Source organism: Sebastes umbrosus, chromosome 16 (genome assembly GCF_015220745.1).
Source record: "Sebastes umbrosus isolate fSebUmb1 chromosome 16, fSebUmb1.pri, whole genome shotgun sequence".
Taxonomy (NCBI): domain Eukaryota; kingdom Metazoa; phylum Chordata; class Actinopteri; order Perciformes; family Sebastidae; genus Sebastes; species Sebastes umbrosus.
Window position 1 is genome coordinate 16,543,580 of NC_051284.1, and position 20,768 is coordinate 16,564,347.

At 43.1% G+C, this 20,768-nt stretch overlaps 1 protein-coding gene across 6 annotated transcripts in view; it reads right to left on the reverse strand.

Annotated features, from left to right (window-relative positions):
- Positions 1-577: 577 nt before the first annotated feature.
- The window catches only part of pcnt (pericentrin), a 40,586-nt gene continuing 20,395 nt past the window's right edge, over positions 578-20,768 (reverse strand). For 2 of the 6 annotated variants that reach the window (XM_037796659.1, XM_037796656.1), the window contains 29 exons: positions 19,326-19,486; positions 18,860-19,032; positions 18,487-18,668; positions 18,219-18,381; positions 16,650-16,892; positions 15,954-16,186; positions 15,627-15,734; positions 14,701-14,937; positions 14,451-14,624; positions 14,061-14,213; positions 13,570-13,749; positions 12,434-13,462; positions 10,539-10,709; positions 10,216-10,405; positions 9,586-9,920; positions 9,037-9,139; positions 8,690-8,862; positions 8,331-8,606; positions 7,983-8,113; positions 7,344-7,473; positions 5,672-6,487; positions 5,358-5,558; positions 5,002-5,220; positions 3,479-3,702; positions 3,311-3,390; positions 3,075-3,219; positions 2,848-2,975; positions 1,489-1,644; positions 578-1,048 (listed from right to left, as the gene is read on the reverse strand). In XM_037796659.1, coding sequence (XP_037652587.1) covers positions 1,005-1,048; positions 1,489-1,644; positions 2,848-2,975; positions 3,075-3,219; positions 3,311-3,390; positions 3,479-3,702; positions 5,002-5,220; positions 5,358-5,558; positions 5,672-6,487; positions 7,344-7,473; positions 7,983-8,113; positions 8,331-8,606; positions 8,690-8,862; positions 9,037-9,139; positions 9,586-9,920; positions 10,216-10,405; positions 10,539-10,709; positions 12,434-13,462; positions 13,570-13,749; positions 14,061-14,213; positions 14,451-14,624; positions 14,701-14,937; positions 15,627-15,734; positions 15,954-16,186; positions 16,650-16,892; positions 18,219-18,381; positions 18,487-18,668; positions 18,860-19,032; positions 19,326-19,486 — 6,558 coding nt within the window. In that variant the 3' untranslated portion in view covers positions 578-1,004. Of the gene's footprint in view, positions 1,049-1,488; positions 1,645-2,847; positions 2,976-3,074; positions 3,220-3,310; positions 3,391-3,478; positions 3,703-5,001; positions 5,221-5,357; positions 5,559-5,671; positions 6,488-7,343; positions 7,474-7,982; positions 8,114-8,330; positions 8,607-8,689; positions 8,863-9,036; positions 9,140-9,585; positions 9,921-10,215; positions 10,406-10,538; positions 10,710-12,433; positions 13,463-13,569; positions 13,750-14,060; positions 14,214-14,450; positions 14,625-14,700; positions 14,938-15,294; positions 15,316-15,626; positions 15,735-15,953; positions 16,187-16,519; positions 16,550-16,649; positions 16,893-18,218; positions 18,382-18,486; positions 18,669-18,859; positions 19,033-19,325; positions 19,487-20,768 lie in introns of all 6 variants that reach the window. The other 4 variants (XM_037796654.1, XM_037796655.1, XM_037796658.1 and 1 more) reach the window with 4 other exon arrangements.

The following is a 20,768-nucleotide window of genomic DNA, read 5'->3' on the forward strand; positions in this document are numbered from 1 at the left end:
GTCTTTTCTGGTGGAAACTAGCATACACAGTAACCATAAATCTCATTAAAAGGTAAAAAAAAAGCAAAGGTCTAACTAATCAGGAGTCACTTTAAGTTAGCCGGAGGCCAAGAATAAAATAATTCCATTAAAAAGGTGAAAATGGAGACAAAAACGTATGAATTGAAACTATTTAAACTCAGACTGGAAAAGTGAAAGTAAAATGTCATGATTGCAAGAGAGATTGCATAATCCCGCTGATATTTAGCCTGTGTATACTGTCGTTATATTTCAAAGTTCGTTCTCAATAATCATTCTCTACCTGCCCGTCATCACTTTAAATGAGCCTGTACATTGTGTATCTGTTACTGCAGAACAAATATCTGCACTCTGTTCGTTATTTTTTTGTAACCGTCAGGGTATTGTATTAAAATAGCATGTTTATTCAAACAGTCTATCCTGCATTAAGGTTAAATAAATAAATACCAAACGACAATCAAACATCTAATATGTTTTTTTTTCTTGAAGAATTTTCATCCTGCCAAAGTGACATACCTCAGAATTGAGTTATGAGCTGCCATAAAATAAACACAGTCTGTTTAGTTTGTAAACACACGTTTAAAACATTTATCAACTTTATGGTAGAAACATAGATAATACAAAAAACAATTATGGTTCACCTTTATGCAATAATGTGCTCACTAGCTATGTTGATCGGGGAGTTCCAGTAAAAATCAGTGCAAATTTGGACACGTACAATGAACATCAGTCCTATTTACAAGCACGAAAGCGTATAAAAACACTAGTAGAAAAATAACATACAGCACTATTTAAAATGAAAAACATTTGTTCTTTCAACATCTCAAGAGGGTCCTTCAAAATACTATTGTACAGACAGTAGAAAAATTACAATAGAAAATATTGAAAAATAATTTATATACTTATAAAATCACGTGATAATCCTTTCTACATATTTCTCACACAAGGCATGGACAGATTAGGATTATATGCAGACATTCATTCATTCAGCGGTCGGATAACTTCGGGTCGGGCTGGAGAGCAGACGAAGCTGATAGGACACAGAAATAACAAAATATCAGACAAGGTGATTAGCATTCAGAGTTTAGCAACATAAAATCCACACATTAACTATTGTAAAGTTAAAGACAAAACCAACAAATCGGACTTTTATTTCTTTGAGTAAAGACAACTGTGCATTTGTTTAAAAATGTAATATGTTAAAACATATGCATGTACTGAAACAAATAGCTGGCTGGATAGTCTGTATAATACATTCAAAAAGCAGTTATACATATGCGATCTGCAGAAAATGGGCATTAAACATAAATGTAGGAGGATCATAAACCTGCAGGACATGTATGTGTCAGACCAGAGTGTTACCACCTCTAATAGTGCACCCCTCAGTGAATGATGAAAAGTCAGCACCCCTCCCGAGAGGTGCATTGTGCTGCTTCATGATTTGGTGGAGTACGGTACACTCACACTCACCTGGACCGTTCAGGTAAAGGGGCGACAAGCAGCTCAGGTACAGCCACGTCCTATTCTCCTGCAGCCAGCGCTGCCGATAACCAATCATATCAGGGGAACAGGCTGACTGTATCCTCCTTTCCTCTTTAGGGGGCAGCGCTAAATGAGTCTTGCTTACTAGGTTGGGAGATGACAGAGCACATTGTGGGATTTAATAACATGCTGTTTTGCAGGAAGTGTTAGGCTGCCCATCACAAGATCAGAATTTGTCCTGAACTTCGTAACCAGTAGCGCATTTCCTGCGTATATTTCTCTGATGGGAAAAACACTTCCTGGAAAAAACGAGTGACCAAATTAGGAGACATGCATCTAATGCTGGGATCAGACCACACAATAGGTATGTCTTTTGATATAGTGTCAGATTAGGCAATCTTAAATTCTTGCCATGACTGATCTGAGTGACAGATTACATGTTGGACCTCAACCTATCGTAGAATGAAGTTTTTTTCTCTTGCATGATGTAAAGAGGTGGTCAGTAAGGTGCCAGGAAACAACATTACTGTTCCACCTGACAGCTCCTACATGAGTGACGTGAACGTGGAAACAGTCACTTGGCAGTGAAGGTGGGCTCTGTCTTTTTCCTTCAATAGAAAGACGATGATTGTGCAGAGGGTGATGTCACACCCATAGGTTTGGTTAATTTGGTATAATGCTTGTGACCTTTGGGTGAAAGAAATATTTCCTCACTTTGCCATGTTTAGCGTTTAGACAGAAGTGGTTTGTGCTCCGTATAGAGAGGAGAAGTCTCTAAACGGTTCCGGTGGACCAACATGGGACCTTATTTCGGAAAAAAAAAAAGCACGTTGTAGAAGTTGTCAGTGACTGTCTTTTTCCGCTATGGCACTAAAAGGGAAAGCGGAAGGGTTCTTTATCGTGTGGCCTATAACTGTGCTGATATTGTGTGGTCTGATCTCAGCATAAGAGCTATAAAACATAAACCCAGTGCCCTGTAACATCTCCCAGTGTGATATCAATCGCTATTACTCTAATTTGGCGCTCAGAACCCAAGTTGTGCTTAATAAATTGTTTTCGAGTGGGATCCATCACCAGTGTAATTTCTAACTGCACGCTGCTCAGAGCTTTGTACAACATCACTGATACATTATAAACATGGAGCAAAGTGCAATGAATGAAAGCCAGGAAGTGACAGTGCCCCAATCCTGTAACCGATGAATGGACCCAGTGTTGACCTTACACTAAGTGTGCATCCAGTTTGTGACACTTTTTTATTTAAATTTCATCCACCTTAGTGCGTTCAGCTCCATCATCTGTGCTGGAATCCACCCGTTTCACCTTACTCATATACTTAATGCTGCTCACCTTGTCTTGCTCCCACCAACCGATGCTGGACTTTCTCTAGATGGTGGATATATTCTGTCAGAGATCGCTCTGGATCCTGAGACGTTCCTCTTGAACTCTCCGAGACCAGAGTGGTGCTGGAGTACGACCTTAAGGAAAGAAGAAAGCACAGTGATGAAAATATGACTTTAATTCTATTAAAATATTCTTCCACTTCACGCAATCTAAAGCTGAAGAGGAGCCCAAACCTGTTGTGCAACCTGAAGGGTGATTTTGTGGGTGGAACGAGAGCGGACACTGTGTCTCTGTGGACGGCACTGATGTCTCTGTTTGGTGGCGAGTCAAACTTTGATCTTAGTTGTTGTTGTTGCCTTAAAACTTCAGCTTTAGGCCCTGTGGGAGACATTAATATTAACAATCCACCCACTCTCACACACACGTTCAAGTGATGCGTATTATCATAAAATGCATTCACTGAGCTGACCTGGAGCATGCCCGTTGACGGTCCCCGATACAGATAATCTTCTGATCGCTCTCTGCCATTTCTTGGTCAGGAACTTCATTCTGAAAAAACAAAAAGTGTGTGATGAGTTTTATCCAAACACAAGGCTGATGTAACTCTTACATCTTTACATCCTGGTACGCTACCTACCTCGAGACAGCAATGACAACTTGTACAGCAGCCCTGAATCGTCCGAGGGGTCTGTTTTGGGAGAGCGGGGGTGACGGCCGTGCCCCCATATGGGCGATGAGACACAGTGTGGCCTGCTCACACTCCTGGAAATTTCCCAACAGCAGCAGCAGGTAACGTTTCTGGTACACCAAAGCTTTCCTGAAGCTCTCAGCACGCAGGTAGCGCTCATACAAACGCTGCATCTGCAAACCAATGAACAGGTTGTAATTGTTACATCACTGTGTCTTATCAGCATGACAGCAAGTTATTCAAGTTGACTTTGGTTGCATTGCATTTCAATATTTTTACAGTTAAGCCAACATATAGTAATTAAACAGTTTGGATTCACCCCCTCTCCTTTACATTACTACCAGAAGCCAAGCAACTACTCAAAATTAAAAAAATGTAATGACAGGTTTCATACATAACATCAAATATACATTGGGACTCAGTGCAGGAAAAATGTTAACTAGACTAGAAACCAGAATTACATATTAGAGCCACTGAAGCTGGGCTCAGACTACAGGAGGTTTAAAATCCTAACCGATTTTGAAATCAGGTTGCATCACACACACACAGAGAAACTTTACACATGCACACACTACAAGATTTGAAAATAACGGCGCATCACATACTACAGGATATTATTAAGATTATCGTGCCACAGGGAGCAACGCACCACCTCACGTCTTTCTCACGTGATCTCATGGGGAAGAAGATGTAAACAAGATGGGGACAAATGGGGTTGCAACAACTTGCAAGTGAGAGAAAAACAAAAGCAGAAGGCTAAGGAGGTGAGATTTATCTGTCAACAGTAGTATGCTGGCTAAAGTTTAGCCTGGAAACGCCGTCAGCAGCGCCGGCTTGTTTCTCTCATTAGCTATTGTGCTCCCGCTCGGAAAGTATCGATGTAATCATCCAGATTTGAAATCCTAAATATCAAACAATTTGACAATTATTGGCGCGGCCCCAATGAGTCCGCGAACAGTTCGGGAGGTTTAAGACTGGATCTGTTAACCACTCACATTACCAGATAATCTGGTTTTAAAATCTGTACCAAAAAAGTCCCGCACCGGATTTCACCTCCGATTCTCGGAAGGGGTGAATCGGAGATAAATCGGCCCGAAACTCCTTTAGTCTGAGCTCAGCTTTAGAAAAATCATTACAGCCACCATCAGGCCAAGTTTGGACATATAGCACCATTTCTCTGATGTGGTCTAATCTCTGATGTTCAACACATTTAAATGCAACACTTTTGCAGTTGAAAAAATATATGAATAAAAAGAAAGAATATGAAAATTTGTATAAAAAAATATAAAGACACCATTTAGGATGAGGGCAAATCTATTAGGGAGGGGGAGCCGAGATAAATCCTATCAACAGTATGGAAAACACTGCAGTGATTCATCTTGTACAATCTGTTCTTGGACAGCTGATCCAAAACATATTTATTATACCATTCTTTATATCATAACAAATGTGTGTATGCGTTTCGTACTGACCTTGCTGTTGCTGGTCACGTCGTGGATGGGTCTGTTTTCAGTTTCGGCGGTGACCTTGGCGAGCTCGTTCTCCGAGCGCTGCAGCTGTCGCTCCAGGCAGGTGAGTCTATGTTTTAGGGTGGCTCTCTCCTGACTCAGTGATGTCACGCGCTCCGTCAGCTCCGAGTTCTCCTTCAGCGTCCTTTCCAGCAGACTGGGTGATGACGGCACGGACGGCGTCTACGGTGAGAAAAGTACAGTCATTGTCCAGTAAATTCCTATAATATTATCAAGCATTACATGCATCCAACAGTAATAAAGTCCAGGGATCTGTGGCTGGTTTTACTGTAGTGTTTGTGTAATAACCACTTGTGTACCTGCTGGTTTTGTTGTGCGCTGCCGGCCTGGAGGTCACTCTGGAGACGCTGTGAAGATGCAGCCTTGTGTTGCTGCCCTGTGGTTCGTCCAGACAGCCTCTGAGCTGCCATCTCTCTCTCCTCTCTTTCCAATTCTGCCAGAGTACGCTGCAGCTCCTGCATGCGCTGCTGGTCCTGTTGCCTCAACAACTCCAACTCACACTAAAGTCAGAAATATTTACAAGGCAGCGTGTTGGTGTATGTACCAAACACTCTAAAGAGCATTATATTTGTGAAAGTATTGAGTATAGTAAAGACGTAGGTTGATATTTTACCAGTTTGCTGTTGGTCCTCTCCTGTCGTCTCTCCCTCTCCATCTGCTCTTGCCTCCCCTTCCTCTTCTCTCTCTCCCACTGCTCCTCCCTCTCCCGCTCTTTGTCCTTCAGCAGTCGCAGTCTCTCCTTCAGCTCGGCCAGTTCGCCCCCGTAGTGTCTGTAGCGCTCTCGCTCCACCTCTAAAGCACGGCAGGTTTCCTCTTTCTGCTCCTTCAAGGCCTCCATAGCTACGCGATGTCGGGTGGCGGCCTCCTGCTCCCTCTGCAGCTCCAACCTCCTCGTTCTGTCCTCCTCTTCCCATTTCCTCCTGCTCTGCAGCAGCTCAGCCCTCAGTTTGTCCATCACAACTACCAGCTCCTCCCCTTGCCTTCGCTCCTGCACTAGCTGGGCGCGCATGTCGGAGATGAACTTCCCGTCTCTGGCAGCATCCGCCTCGTGTCTGCGGCTGAGTTCGTCCACCTGCCTGGAGCAACGGTCTCTCTCTTCATCCAGCTTCCTGTGAGCATCTGCGAGCTTGGAGTGAACTTCTGAGAGGCGAGATTCTGCTTCGGTCAGGAGGCGCTCGAGACGAGTCTTGTCTTGAGAGCGGAGTTCTTGTTGGTTAGCAGAAAGTTGGCGTTCATCTTCTCGCTCCTTCTGGATGTCGTCTAGGCGTTTCTCCAGCAGCACACTGCGAGACTGTTCAATCTGAAGCTCCTGTCTGAGGTTGCTGCAGGCCACCCTCTCCTGTTCCACCTGACCCTTCAGAGCCATGACCTCTGACCTCTGCTGCTCAGAGGACGCTTGCACAGCCTGGAGAGGGAAGAGGAGTTTCATCTGTCAGAGTTTAAAATGGGAACAAGTACACTGTGGATTCTTCACTTTGGCCCTGCTCAGATCTGTCATTAACATGCTCCTTGGGTGATCCGATCACAAGTGGACAGCTCTACGTACGTCTGTTCACACCTGGCATTAGAATGCGTCTCGAGAGACCACTTGTGATCGGATTTCACTTTCCCGCTCTGTATGCACATAAACACATCGTTAAGACATGACTAATACAGCAGATGTTGCAACATACGTTTACAGTAATGTGAATTTGGGTACATTTTATGTGTTTGTTTGATTTTTAAAACTGTGGAGGCATCAAGTACATTTGTTTTCTGTTCATATACTATCAGGTGTTCCATTTTGCCTTTTTCCCCAAACAATGTTAAGCTGCCATGAATGAATCTCAACACTACCTCCAAAATTGCAGCATCCCCATAAAACATAGGCTTTTAATGTGAAAAAAAAACCCATCAGGAAGTGTTGAGTTTTGTTGACGGTAACTTTCGGTTAAAAAAGAGATTCGGAGCGCCAAGAGTGGTGAGTATGATATGACTGTTGTTGTACTGATGGAATTAGTACTGTGGAAATGTAGTTTATACTGACTACAGGTAGATCATTCTCTCTCAATCTGTATTAACGACTTGCTTTTAATTGTAGGTGTTGCTCCCAGCTATTATTTCATCATTTGAATACAATTCAGTTTCAATTCAATTTATTTATATAGCGTCAAATCATAAAAACACTTGAGACACTTTTCATAAAGAGCAGGTCTATACCGTATCCCTTAATTTATAGAGAATATCAGCTTTTATATGAGAATTCACAGTATATTCAGTATGCATGTTTTTGGTCCTCGTCTTACCTCTCTCTTCCCCTCTTCCTCTCTTTCCTTACGGAGACTCAGAGCTCTCTCCTGCTCCAGTTGTTGTTGAAGCTCCTGGACTGTGGTCTGCTCCCGTCTCAAAGCTTCCTCACCCTCTTCTACAGCCACCCTGAAGGGAGAAAAAAAGCACAATTCAAACCTTACTTTTCACCACTATTACATGAAGGTATGTTTGTGTGAGTGTGAAAGAGACATGGTGAAGAGAGCGAAAGTTCATACTAGCACCACCGATACCTAAAACCACACAAAGAACTGAAGAACCAAGATTCCTTTAACTATGTTATAATAATAGATAATACGTATTTATTTCTAAATGAGGGAGGTGAGCAGTTACACATCTTGCCAGACACTCACTAGTTGACATGAGCTAAAAAATATATATTTGATTTATTTGGATTTAATTTAATGACTAATGTTCAAAGTTATTTTATCTCAATTTGAAAGATCAAATAAACCACTTCAAAACACTGTATGCAGAATTTTATGATTCCCGCTTGTAACAAATTGCTGATTTTACCCAATATGATTGATAATACACAGTGTTTTCTGTTTTTGTATGATACGACAACTTGTGGAGAAGGTGTGCTTGAATGCCGTTATTCGGTGTTTGTAATATACCTGGCTGAGTGTATTTTGTTCTTTTGCTCTTGCTGAGTGTCATGAGCACATTTCAGTTGTTTCCGACTCTCGTCCAGCTCGGCCCTCAGTTGAGATTCATCCTGCCTGTCGTCTTCATCTCTGTGGTCAGTCTGAGGAAGAACGAAGAACGTGGTCGGCACAGATAATCAATAGAACCTAGATCAGATAGCTGTACTGATAAAGATACTGAGTTGAATTTCTCTTGTCGTATACCTAAATTAAAATTATATATACAATATCTTTTATAGTGTCATGCCACTTAGTTAAGATTTCAAATTTCCTTTCACTAGATGATTGTAAAGTATCTTTAAAACCACAGAAACTCACTTGTGTGGTTCTCTGGGCCATTCGACAGAGCAGCTCCCGGAGAGCAATCACAGTCTCCTGCAGTGCCCTCTTCTCCTGCTGCCAGCTCATGGGAGCGTGGGAGGATGAATTGTCCCCATGGTCCATTATGACGGGGCCATCTCCACAATGATACTCTCTCTGACTCAGTGAAAAGGCTCTAATGTCCGAGACATGAGGTTGTGTCGAGGAAGTGGCACGACGTTGGGACAAAGTGAGAATTCGGCAGCTTTCTTGATACACTTTCTTCAACAGAGCCTGCAGAAAGACGGAGAAACTGAGTAAAATCCAAGCTTACTGTCAAATCAACAGAATCCCTGTCAAGTATGAATGAAGCCTACCTGAAGCTCAGGTGACAACAGGTCATCGCTGTAGCTCATACTGCCCGCAGCACTGTCTGTGTTAACTGTGGGGTTCATTCCTCGGCAGCGCAGATACTCAAGAAACTGAGCATCCAGCCTTTCAGTCTGTTCCAGCTCCACTCTCAGCCTCGCACCCAATTCTGAACTCACATCTGAAGCACAAGAGAAGAACAGGAGAGTTAAGTGGAAACAACTTTACTGTCAACAAACTCCATAAAAAGACCAAAACCAACAATGAATTGATGCTGCTAACATGTATTGTCTGTGTAACCAAAGCCTGATATTCCTCGGTACCCAAAATTCTTTAAATAAGTGTCAATACTCACTGCTGCCGTATCCATCACTGGCCCATTCTGGTGCCGACAAGGACGAGGTGGAGCCAAGAGGAGATGGAGGCGCTGTTAAGTCAAGATCTTCCAACTCACGAACCTAAGAAAAAAATAATTACAAAATATTAAACAAATGTTTAGCCCATAGACTGTATATAAGAAGTGGACGTACCCTAAAGCATACCCTGCTTTATGGTATATTTGACTCTAAATGAGACCATAATTTACTAAATGAACATCATGCTGTATTGAAGAAGACTTGAAACTAGCGATTGAGACCATAAACTCATGTTTACAATGTTTACTGAGGGAATAAATCAAGTGAGAAGTAGGCTCATTTTCTCATAGACTTCTATACAATCTGACTTCTTTTAGCAACCAGAGGAGTCGCCCCCTGCTGGCTGTTAGAAAGAATGCAGGTTTAAGGCACTTCTGCATTGGTTTCAGACCCAGAGATTACCCACTGACTTAGCCATATTTGAAACCAAAGAAAAGTCCAAAATATCCAACAAAAGGTAGCATGTATGGAAGTGTTAGACCACATACTTTGTCAGTGTCCAGTGAGTCGAGCATGGAGAAGTTGTCAGACACCGACACGGATCCTGGGGAGTGGGTACTCTGCGTGGCTGGATCTGGTGTGATGGTCCTGGAGTGTGGAGGCTCCATCTGAACCCTGGGAGAGGTCTTGTTCTGGTGGAGATCCAGGCCTGTGCTGTTCAGAGTGCTGAACTCGGACAGACGAGAGCAGAGAGCAGAGGTGTGGAACCGGTCTGGGATTCTGTCTTCGGGGCATTCGAGTCTCCTTAAAACCTCCGGAGAGCTCAGAGAGGCTTCGTCACGAGAGACGCTCACAATGTCCTCAAAAGCTCCGTGAGAAATATCTGACAGATGAAGAAAATAAAAGTTGTCATTATGAGAACATATTACTGTTGAGATGCCATCGTCGTTAAAGGTTCCCTTGTGGGGTTTTAGACCTCTGATAACATATAGAGCTGTTTTCCTCATTATGTGTTCCCAGAGCCCAATATGACACCTACAAGCTGCTTGATATTCAATTAACAAATCTCAAATAAACCTAATGACTACTATGTCACTGGTGTGAATGTGCCATGGGACTGCACAGAATCCGACAATATAACAGCAGAGTATATGTTTGAAGCATCTTTAAGTACTCACCCTTCTGTGGGTATCCTTGTTGGTGAGGAAGTGTGTCCTGCTGGTGACAGTGTTGTCTGAGTTGCTGTAGTTCTCTTTGCTGGTAGGCTAGTTCCTCTTCCTGTACAGCCAGGTCTTCTTGTAGACCTTGAAGCTCCACCTTCAGCCGCTGGTTATCAGTCTCCAGGTCAACTAGGGCACGGTCTTTGGTCTGACACACACAAATAAATGTCAACACAGCTTATTATACTCAATCCAGTGCTGCCATGATCTCAAAAACAATGGATCCGGACAGAAAGATTTAACTCCCGCTATACAGCTTATAGCTGATATTCTGTACTCACCTGTCCTTCCTGATGTAGCTTCTCAGCCCTCTCTGTGCTGGTACTCAGACCCTGTTTAACTGCAGTCAGCTCCGCCCTCAGAGCCTGATGCTCTGCCCTCAGTCCAGCGAGCTCAGTCTCCCTCTGTCTTAAGGCAGCGTCTGCTTTAGCCAGGGTCACCTCAGCATGAGTCTGAGACAAAGAAAAACGTTCTTATTAGCAGCCTTTCTTTGACTCATTCATGAAACCCTGCATCCACATAGCATATTTTAACTTTATTTTGGTCATAGCTTTCAGTTTTATCAGGAAAAACGACTGTTTACATTAAGAGCAACAACCGATAACCTGCTTTGCAATGTAAAAAGCCGTTTAATGAATACCACATGTACAGTACATGCTGCGTTTTATATCCGATTCATTCTTAGATACTTCTTTACAACAATGGCTACATTTGCTACAAACAACTATAAACTCATCGAAAACAGATCAGACATGCAGCAGTCCAACAAATGCTTTGCAGCCTCCATGCATTCTTTTTAACGACCACAATGTGTCCTTACCACATCCTGCCAAGTTAGAAACGTAAAGAAGTGAAGAATAAAGTGTGCATCAGAGCTTTAAAAGACAACAGCTAACAAAGCTGTCCCTCCTGCTTCCTCATTTCAATGTCACTTCCCCTGTGTTAGTAAGAGTCTGCAGTCTCAGTAGCGACGCTGTGATGTGACGTGTTACGGCAGTTAACTATAACCAGATGTGGTCCCGCCTACAGCACAGCTGTACGCTAGCAAAAAAAAGTGGCAGCAAGGTATTTCCTGTCTGGATGTGGGGCCTGTTGAAGCAGGGTTAGTAAGTTATCTGAAATACTCTGACCCAGACCCCCTTCAAACCCGGAGCATAGGCTGATGAAAAAGACTTGTTCTGGTTCTTATGACCAGATTTAAAGGCCCAGTCTGTACTTTTTTGGCCATGTGCATTTTAAGTAATGTATATTCAGGGCATAATTACAGTAACTGAAAATAAAGGCCTGTTTTACTGCTGGTTAGATTTGTAACGAATAGTTCGAAGCATCATTCATAACGTTGACATTTAAATTCTAAAATCAACATTTGAATGCTGCGCAGTTTTTTTTGTGTTTTTTTTGCATGTCTATTCATTCTGTTTAAACCCGGTATTTCTGCACAGTTGCAGATAAATATTAGATTACACTAATATTATTAGTATTATACTATTTGTAGAATTAGATTCTGGTGGTGGCTGAGTAGGACTGTTTCTGACTCGTAAACCAAACATCTCCAATAACCCCATAGCATCCAAAAGTCAAAATCTATTGAAAAAAACATAGATGTAATCATTTCTAAAATTAAAAACATGTTTTTATCTAACAAAATATTGTGCTTCAATCCATATTTGTTGCCGTTTAGCCTTTCAAAAGCAACGCTTTCACTGTAGTCTAAACTGTTTGCTTGGCGCACACAAAGGGAGGAACGCATGAGGCACCTGCATTAGCAGGGCGGTGTAGCAGCACAGCAGCATATGACCACAATAACAACAAAACCATATTTTTTTCTTCCATTTTTTAGGGTGATGGGTGAAAATATGACCACAGACATTTGAAGCTTCATTTGAAAACTTTAACAGAAGCTCTAATGTTAAAAAAAGACATTCGGTACAGCCCTAGTGCTAATAAACTATAAAACAAAATTATGTAAACAAACCTTTTTTACCCCATCAAAATCTTCTGTCATTAATTCTTTAGATTCGGTTCTTTTATAGATAGTTACTCCTTTTCTTAAAAGGCCTGTCATTCATTTGGGAAGTGACGAGGAGGTTGCACTCCTGTGTTTGAAATTATAGTTTACATTTGCATCTTGGATTGTGGTTGTAACCAAAAAAACAACAACACAGTTGACACTCACCAGCACTTCCTTTTGAGCCTCCTCTTGACTGCTTTCCTTGTCATTGAGCCGAGCTGTCAGGTCCTGGATATAAGCTCTCATTGAAGTCACATCCTGTCTGAGCCTTTCAATTTCCTCCTGGAGTTGCCCCTCCCTCCTCCTCAGTGCCTCGCGTTCAGCAAAAAGCTCCCCCTTCACAGTCTTGAGGGTTTTAGTCTTCGTCCTTTCCTCAGCGACCATCTCCTCCATGTCCACCACCTCGGCTCTCACCTCCTGGACTTGTCTCTCAAGAGTGAGACTGGTGTCTTGGAGGCCTTGCATTTCCATTTCCATCTCCTGCTCTTTTGTTTTTAGAGTCTCGATCTCGGTCATGCTCTCCTGTTCTTTCTTTTGGAGCTCCATAATCTGAGAGCTGAGGTGGGCGTTCTTCTCCTGCAGGGCGCTCATCTCTTGTGCTTGAATTTTGAAAGTGTCCCTCTCCTCTTCAGATAGTTGTTTTTTCTTCTTCGTCTCCTCTTCTTTCTGGGCTCTGACTTCCTCCAGCTCAGCTTCTTTGACGGAGAGGACCACTTGGAGTTCATTTGCCCTCTCCCTTTCAGCTGTCAGCCTCTTTCCGAACTCCTCCCCGTGCCCTCTGTACTCGTCCTCCTGGGTGAGCAGTAATCGCTCTAGTCCCTCTTTCTCTGCCACCGCGGTCTCCAGCTGACTCTGGAGGGCCTTGAGACGAGATCGAAGGGGACGAGATGAGCCAGAGTGACTCAGACTGAGCTCTTGCTTCAGGCTGTTCGGTCCTCCCCTCCTCGCTTGTGCCTGGATGGTATCGTGGTGAGGTTCGGGGCTGGGAGCCGGCGAGGGATTGATGCTGTCGCCATCCTGAGAGTCACTGACTTCATGCAGGATGGGGCCTAATGTGGCGAGTTCAGCCTGCAGGGTGCTAATGACCTCATGAAGACGCTCCTCCTCTTCCTGTTTGTCCTGACGCACTCTCATGATTTCAGACTGAAGGTGTTCCACCTGTGAGCGCAGATCTTCAAGCTCAGCCTCCAAAGCCTTTTTGTCAGAAAGATCAGAACATTTAATCAGACAATTACATTTTTCTCATCAACTATAGGCACTTTCACATTTTCTGCATGTATTCTGTGTGTGCTTAATCTGACCTTGATGTCTCTGGTGTTCTCCAACTCCTGTTCCAGTCTTTGAATCTCAGTGTTGAGGTGGTCGATCTCCTGATTTTTCTCCTGGAGTAATGCTGAGGAGAGGGTCTCTTCCTCTGTGTCCTCCACCTCACTATGTTCCTCTTTCTCCTCCTTGAGTATGGTGAGAGCAGACACATTCTCCTGCAAGCAGAGTTGTACATACCAGTTCAACTATAAGTTATCTAGGACTGCAACTAATGATGATTTTCATTGTCAATTAATCTGTCGATTATTTTCTCGATTATTCAATTAGTGGTTTGGTCTACAAAGGTTAGTGTTTATGATGCATACTTAAATGGTCTGTGGGATTAAATGTTAATAATCCATTTCGTTCAAGTTGTAAGCAATTCTCTCCTGTACATCAATGGAATGGATGAAGTTTGTAAGTTTCACTCATAAAGCAGCTAAATAAAATAGATAACAATATGGTATGAATGCGAAATAGCATTTACCTTTAGGGCAGCAATCTGTTCTTGGAGCTCATTAACCTGAGCTGCATTCTGATTGGTCAGTAGCTCCAGCTGTAGTGCGAGGTGTTTTAGTTCAACCTCTTTGATGCTCAAGTCCCTCTGCACAGTCTCCAGTTGGCCAAGCACAACCTCAACCTAAAAAGACATAACATTACTTATTAAATAAAGACAAAAGATGCAACATAGTTTTTGGTAGCGGGTTAAAAAAGTTGAGCTTTCAGAGAAAGTGTCTAGTCCTGGTGATGGTTTTTAAAAGATGGATCCAGTCTGCACACATTTGTCCCAAAAGGTGGCACTGCAACAACAGCCACCACATATCAGCCCAAATCATTTTAGCTACCAAACACCAGCTTTGGGTAAAATCTTACAGACCTCTTGCTCTTTGCTCTGTAGGCTCTGCTGAGCAGTGTCCAGGGCATCGCTAAGCTCCTGGGTGGGGTCACGCGTGTTGTCATGGTAACAGTGTCTCGTCTCATCCACTTTGGACTGCAGGGCGGAGATCTGAAGCCTGTTAGACAGCTGCTGCTGCTCCAGCGCCTGCTTATCCTGACAAAAAGTGAGTACACTTGTGAGAAAATGAACGACGGTATTAAGAGTAATTTCAAGTGTTAAATTGTCTTACTTGTGTGAGCTCCTGTTCTCTCAGCTTTGCTCTGTGGAGCTCTTGCTCCAGTTGACTGTTAGATCTATTACTCTCAGCGCTGTTAAGCAGCGCTTGCTCCAGCTCTCTGATTCGCCCGGCTAACTTGTCGATCTCCTCGTTGCGCTCTGCAAGATCGCGCTGGGCTTGCTGATTGGCTGCGAGCAAGGAGGCATGGTCCTCTGTCTTGTCTTTGATGATAGCTTGTAGACTCTCCACCTGCAGAGGCATAGAAGGGGCAGCGTGTTGGATGAGACGTTTCAAGAGTTTTAAGTAGAATGAAAAACTACATGATTTGTAGATGAATAAGCCATTCCCGATCTGCAGCCGCTGGTAGCGAACACTGAAGTTAAGCCATACCAGAGAGCAGTGACATGAAGGTGAAAGACAAATGACGTGCAAATGAATATTAGCAAACGGAGGATGAAATGAGAATGAATGTAGAGCGTATGACAAGCACATATAAGCAGTAAGAATTAATCTAGGGATGATTACATGCAAAAAATGATGTACAATACACACCATGCACAAGAGTCAGAGGAGCTAAGAGAAGTATGCTACAGTTCGATTTCATACCTGCAGAACCAAGTCCTCAAACTACAGCAATCCGTTCAGCACAGGGATAAACACACGGTAAAGGTCAGGCTCATTGGCAAACAAACAATGCATTCATCACTTCAACCTCTGTGAGTACTACTAATACTACGTATTCTTAGGTTCATAATCCCATCAGCAATGCATTAGACACTCATCACAAAAAAAACACACATCAAAAACACACAAACACTGCAAATGCAATGCACTCTTTATCTAGAAAAGAGAGAATTTTGTGAGATAATGTCCATCTGAGAAATATCATATTATTAGATGTTACTGTGTATACTTGTTATCAAATGAATGGACCTCACCCTGTGTCCTTTATTATCCACGCTGGCTGTCTGTCTGAGTTGGGCCTCCAGGCTTCGGATCTCCTGCTGGAACTCGTCTCTTTCGTGTTCACGCTCCACAGCTTGCTCCTATATGCACAGGAACAAGTGATGTGAAAGATTGTGTCCACTACATTTAGCAGCAACGTGACAAAATTGCCTGCGACACTTTCAAATAACACTAGAAAGAAAAAGTGAAGCGAGGATGCAAGATCATAAGGGTTTCGACGACTGTAAATGAAAGAGCAGATTTATGAAGAACTACACTTTACATTCAATTTCTGATTATTTTATTTTGTAAATTCTCACCTCTATAAACTGCCTGTCGTGTTTCAGCTGCTTCTCGAGTGCTTGGACGCGCTGGTTGAGGTCTTCGGTGTTGGTCTTGTGGTGCTGCTCCGTCTCCAGGCCCTTGGTTTCCTGCTCTTCCAGCTCTCTCTCCAGGGCCCTGAGGCGCAGGGACAGAGAGCTGTGGTCCTTCGCCGCCTGCCGCTGCAGGTCCAGCCTATCCTTGGTTAAAAGCTCCGTCTCTGCCAGTAGAGCTTGAAAAATAAAAAAGGTGAGGTTAGGGCAATTGTTTCGATGCAAATACATACACACAGAGGAGCTTTAAAAGCAAGCAAGACATTAGAGGAGTTAAATGCATACAGCTGTTACACATACTGTGTCTTTCCTCCTGAAAAGGCACTGAATGTATTTGCTTTGACAGCTCTGACCTAGAACATTGTTTAAGAGGCAAAAATGACACAGCACTCATTTGCTACAAGCTACTGTCAGTGTTGCAAACAGCAACCTCACACAGCACACTGCAAATATACTGCATATTCATCCCCACCCCCTCATCACACACTCATACTTCACTCTGACCTACAAACCTGTGTCAGGATCTAAATTGAGCCAATGGCCTACGGAGAGAAGACACATCTGAGCACAGACATTTTCATAAGTGGGTGGTCAAGCTCACTAAAGAGGTCATTTTATGCAGACAGAGACATGATTTTTTACCTTTCTCCCTCTCCCCGAGATCAGCAGAGAGGTGCTCCTTGTGGCGAAGGAGAAGTGCGTGCTCCTCACTGAGCTCCTGATGCTTCAGTCTGAGGTTATCCAGCTCTTTGGGGAGGGCCTGCATCTGGTGCAGCTTCACCTTCAGGTCCTCCAGCTCCTCCACTAGTCTCTCTTCTTGTGTCTCCTTCATCTGCAGAGACTCCTCTAGGATTGCTTTCTCTGCCACGTAGCCCTCCAGAAGCCCTGAACACGTCATGCAAAGTCAAAAAGTTTGTTTAAAGGTTGGGCCCATTATTTTCTTTTTTGCACCCTGTTTGGAGAAGCAGACAGGAGTACCGGCACGGAAGCTAAGCAATGTACTGCTGTATGGACGCCACGTTATTTCAGATCTGAAAGTCACACAATAACACAAACAAACTAACCGATTGATGCAGCGGTAGACCCTGTCCTGAGAGGTAAAAATCACTGTTTTTGTCAGTGGAGTCTGGTGGCTTTAAAGAGAGCGATATGAGAGCTTCAGTTCCCCGTCGGAAAGGGCGGTCTGATGTCAAGGTAAAGCAGTGAAAATATTCTAAATATAGCGTACACTTAAAGTGATATTGATTTTGTTATGTGGGCCTTTTTTTAGGCGGCTAAAATATGTTTTTCTGCTGCTCCCGTCCACAGCCACTTTACCTCGCCGTTAGACAGCCCTTTCCGATGGGGAACTGAAGCCATTATATCACTCTCTTAAAAGCCACCAGACTCCATTGATAAAAACAGTAATTTTACCTTGCAGAACATGGGAGTAGGGATGTCACGATAACAGAAATTTAGTAGTCGATACCAGTTTCTCGCCAAAAACTAAAATTTACAGTTGAACGCATCATGATAACGTTATAATTTACTTTCTCCAATGCTCATTTTTACTGAACAAATCATAATGTAACTCTATGCAACCTCTGTTAACGTCAACTGTTAGCTCCGTTATTTAGCCAAGCAGGAGTGTGCTGCACACCGGCTTAACGTTAACTAGCTCTACTTCTGCCAATTTCAACATGGATTTGTTGTTCACAATGTAGCATTTTTTTATCGTCCCCGGGACAACAAGACGCCCTTAGTCTCCAGCCCTGACCCCCAGTACCTACGGTACCTGCAATACTGTAGAAAAACGAGTACTGTCACATTTTCAGAATCTGGGCATCGACTTGGTACCGAAGTATCAGTTCTTGCGATATCCCTACATGGGATTATACATATAACTCCACTTCTTATTTCCAAACTTAGCACAGCTAACGTTGACTCAGCTAATGCTAGCGTTCACATTATTCATAACCTTATTGATTAGCTTGGTGAACTACGTCACTGCTTTTTGCTAACGGCTGAGTGGGTGTTTCCATTTGAAAAACATGGAAAAGAATGCAGATGGATTCGACCTTAAAAGTTCATTTTTAACTTCAGTACAAGTGGTGAGATTTGAGCATAGACAGAGGAGCAAGGTGTGGTAACAGTCAGTGGATTAATTACTGTAACTTGACAGCATAAGATGAGTCAAGTGAAGCAGAGCCAGACCCGGGTTACAGTGCTCACCCTCTGCCTTGTGGAGTTCCAGCTGGAGTTGACTCTTCAGCTTCGCCTCTTGATCAAGCTGCACCAATAGGAGCTTATGTTGCTCAATGAGTTGGGCGGAGTCCTCTCTGCCCTGAGAGAACTTTTCCTCCAGAGAAAGGTGGACATCATGAGTCTGCTCCAGCTAGAGAAAAAGTGAGAAAACCACGATTATTAGACATCAAACAATAGAAGAAAGAAGCTTTTTGTGTGAATTGTTGAGATATCAGTAGCTCTATGCATTCTGTACCTGCGTGTTGGCCTGGTTGAGCAGCTCCAGTAGTGTTTCAACAGTGTGACGGAGTCTGCTGCAGGCATTCAGAGCTGCTTCTTCTCCACCAGGCTTGACCTGAGTATCTGAAACCAGCAGGCTCTCACAGAGCAGATGGGTCAGCTCCATGTCTTCTGAAGACAGGTCTGCAACTGAAATACCTGCGAAAAAAATATGAATCGTTGCATGATGCAAATATTTAAATTGCATATAGAACATTTTTAAATTGCACATAGAAAAGGTCTCTGAAGAACTGAAGGTTTCTGTATATATGTATCTCCAACAAAAACTAGACTGAGCAAAAAGAACGACGGTTCGCTGCTTCTTCAGAATGAATGAGATGCCAACAGACCTGACTCTTGTGCATCTTTGTTCCCTGTTGAGCTCCTCTGACGGGTCACCTGCTCAGATGTTTTGCCTCTGGCACTGATCTTTTGTCCTATCAGGTCTTCTGTTGCAATGGTGCTGCGAATCATCTCAATCAGCACCTTCCTCAGCTTTTCATTGGCCTGGTGCAGTTTACGTCTGGGAAAAGACACGCATACGCCAAGCAAAGTACATGACTAGAATGGCAGATTAATTATTTACTACATTTAACACACTGGTGTCTGAAGGTTTCCAATAAAGTCAAAACCAATGTTCAGAAACAATTATACAATTTCAAGGTTAAAAAAAACAGTAAAATAAAATAAAAATTAACATTTTATTTCCACAAAGTCCACCTACAAGCCAGTAGGTAATATTAACTGACGGCTGGTGTTCTCACCATAAAGACACATTTCAAAGTATAAAATTCACCTAGCTGAAACATCACTTACCTTTCCTCTTTAGCAGTCTGCAAGTCATCAGTGAGCATCTTCAGAAGGTTGCCTCCCTCCTGACCTTCCCGCTCCCTTCGTTGGAGGAGAGTGTCCAAAGTCTCCATCTCTGCACGCTTCCCCTTTAGCTCTCCCTGCAGACAGCCAACCTCTGCTCGCAGCTGGAAAAACAGACAGATAGCTTGTTAATTCTACCAACATTTAACACACACCTATCAACTTCCCCTCTCCCACCTGTGATTTGTTTAAAAAATATCCATGTGACCAACTGTGTGCCAGAGCGGGGAGAAACAACGGATTTGACACCCAATTGTGGCAAGAAGTTAAAACCAAATGAAGACCTCACAGAATGGCTCACTGCCAGCTTTTTCTGTTTGTTCAAAGCATCACATAGTCACAAGAGAAAAATCACATGGCCACCAACATCCTATCAGCGTAAAGAGCATGACAAAAGCAGAAGGCATGCTCTGCATTCAAAAGGAAATCAAAACCAGATGTTGCTTGTCAGAGAAATCCACCTTATCCATAAACAACAATCGGCACCCAAATCCGCCATGACACAAAAAACAAATCGCTCCTCCATTAAAACCAGCCTTTAGCTTACATATATACACACAGAGGTACTCCGGTTAAGTGCCAAGTCAGATTGGGATTGAGGCGAGCACAACTTCTGGATTCACTGCTGCACTTTCTCTCAGAAGAGCTTTTATCAGAGTTTTCTTCCAGGTCTCTGTAGTCAAATTTCGTACCTTTCGTTCCTCGACCCCTTCATTCTCCCCGTCTCCTTTCATCACGTCTTCCCTCTCTTTTTCCCTCTCCCTCCAATCAAACACGCCTTGTGCAGCCACCTGGCTCAACAAAACAATGTTGTTGCCCCTGACAACAACACCCTCCCAACCTCTCTTAAGCTTCTCTTTGCTAACCTCACGGGGGGGTGAATGTGTGTGTGTGTGTCTCACTAATATCTCACTATCAAGAGCCAAGCCAGGATGGTGCCATGGAAACAAATGTATACATATGCTGATTGTACCAACAAGATTCATCATGGATTTAGAGAAGTAGAGGTAGAAGAAAGGTATGGGACTGCAGAAATCACACATGTATTAATGATCTGAGTCCTGTGCCGCCAAAAACTGTTTTTTGGAAACAGAAATGTAGGATTTAGGGGGTATAGAGACGACCTTGTTAGTAACCAAGGGGATAGTAAACGATTAACATAAAAGTTTCAAGAGGCTTCACATCTCCACAACAACCAAGCAACAAAATGAAACATTGCTCCAATGAGAATATAATCAAATAAAAATGAATAAAAAGAGATAGAAATGTGTATGAATGCATGTTGCTACAGATTTACAGATTATACTGACACCTGAAGTCTGTTATTACCTGCCAAAGCTGAAACGAACAATTTCTTAAATTAATCTGCCAATTATTGCCTACTAA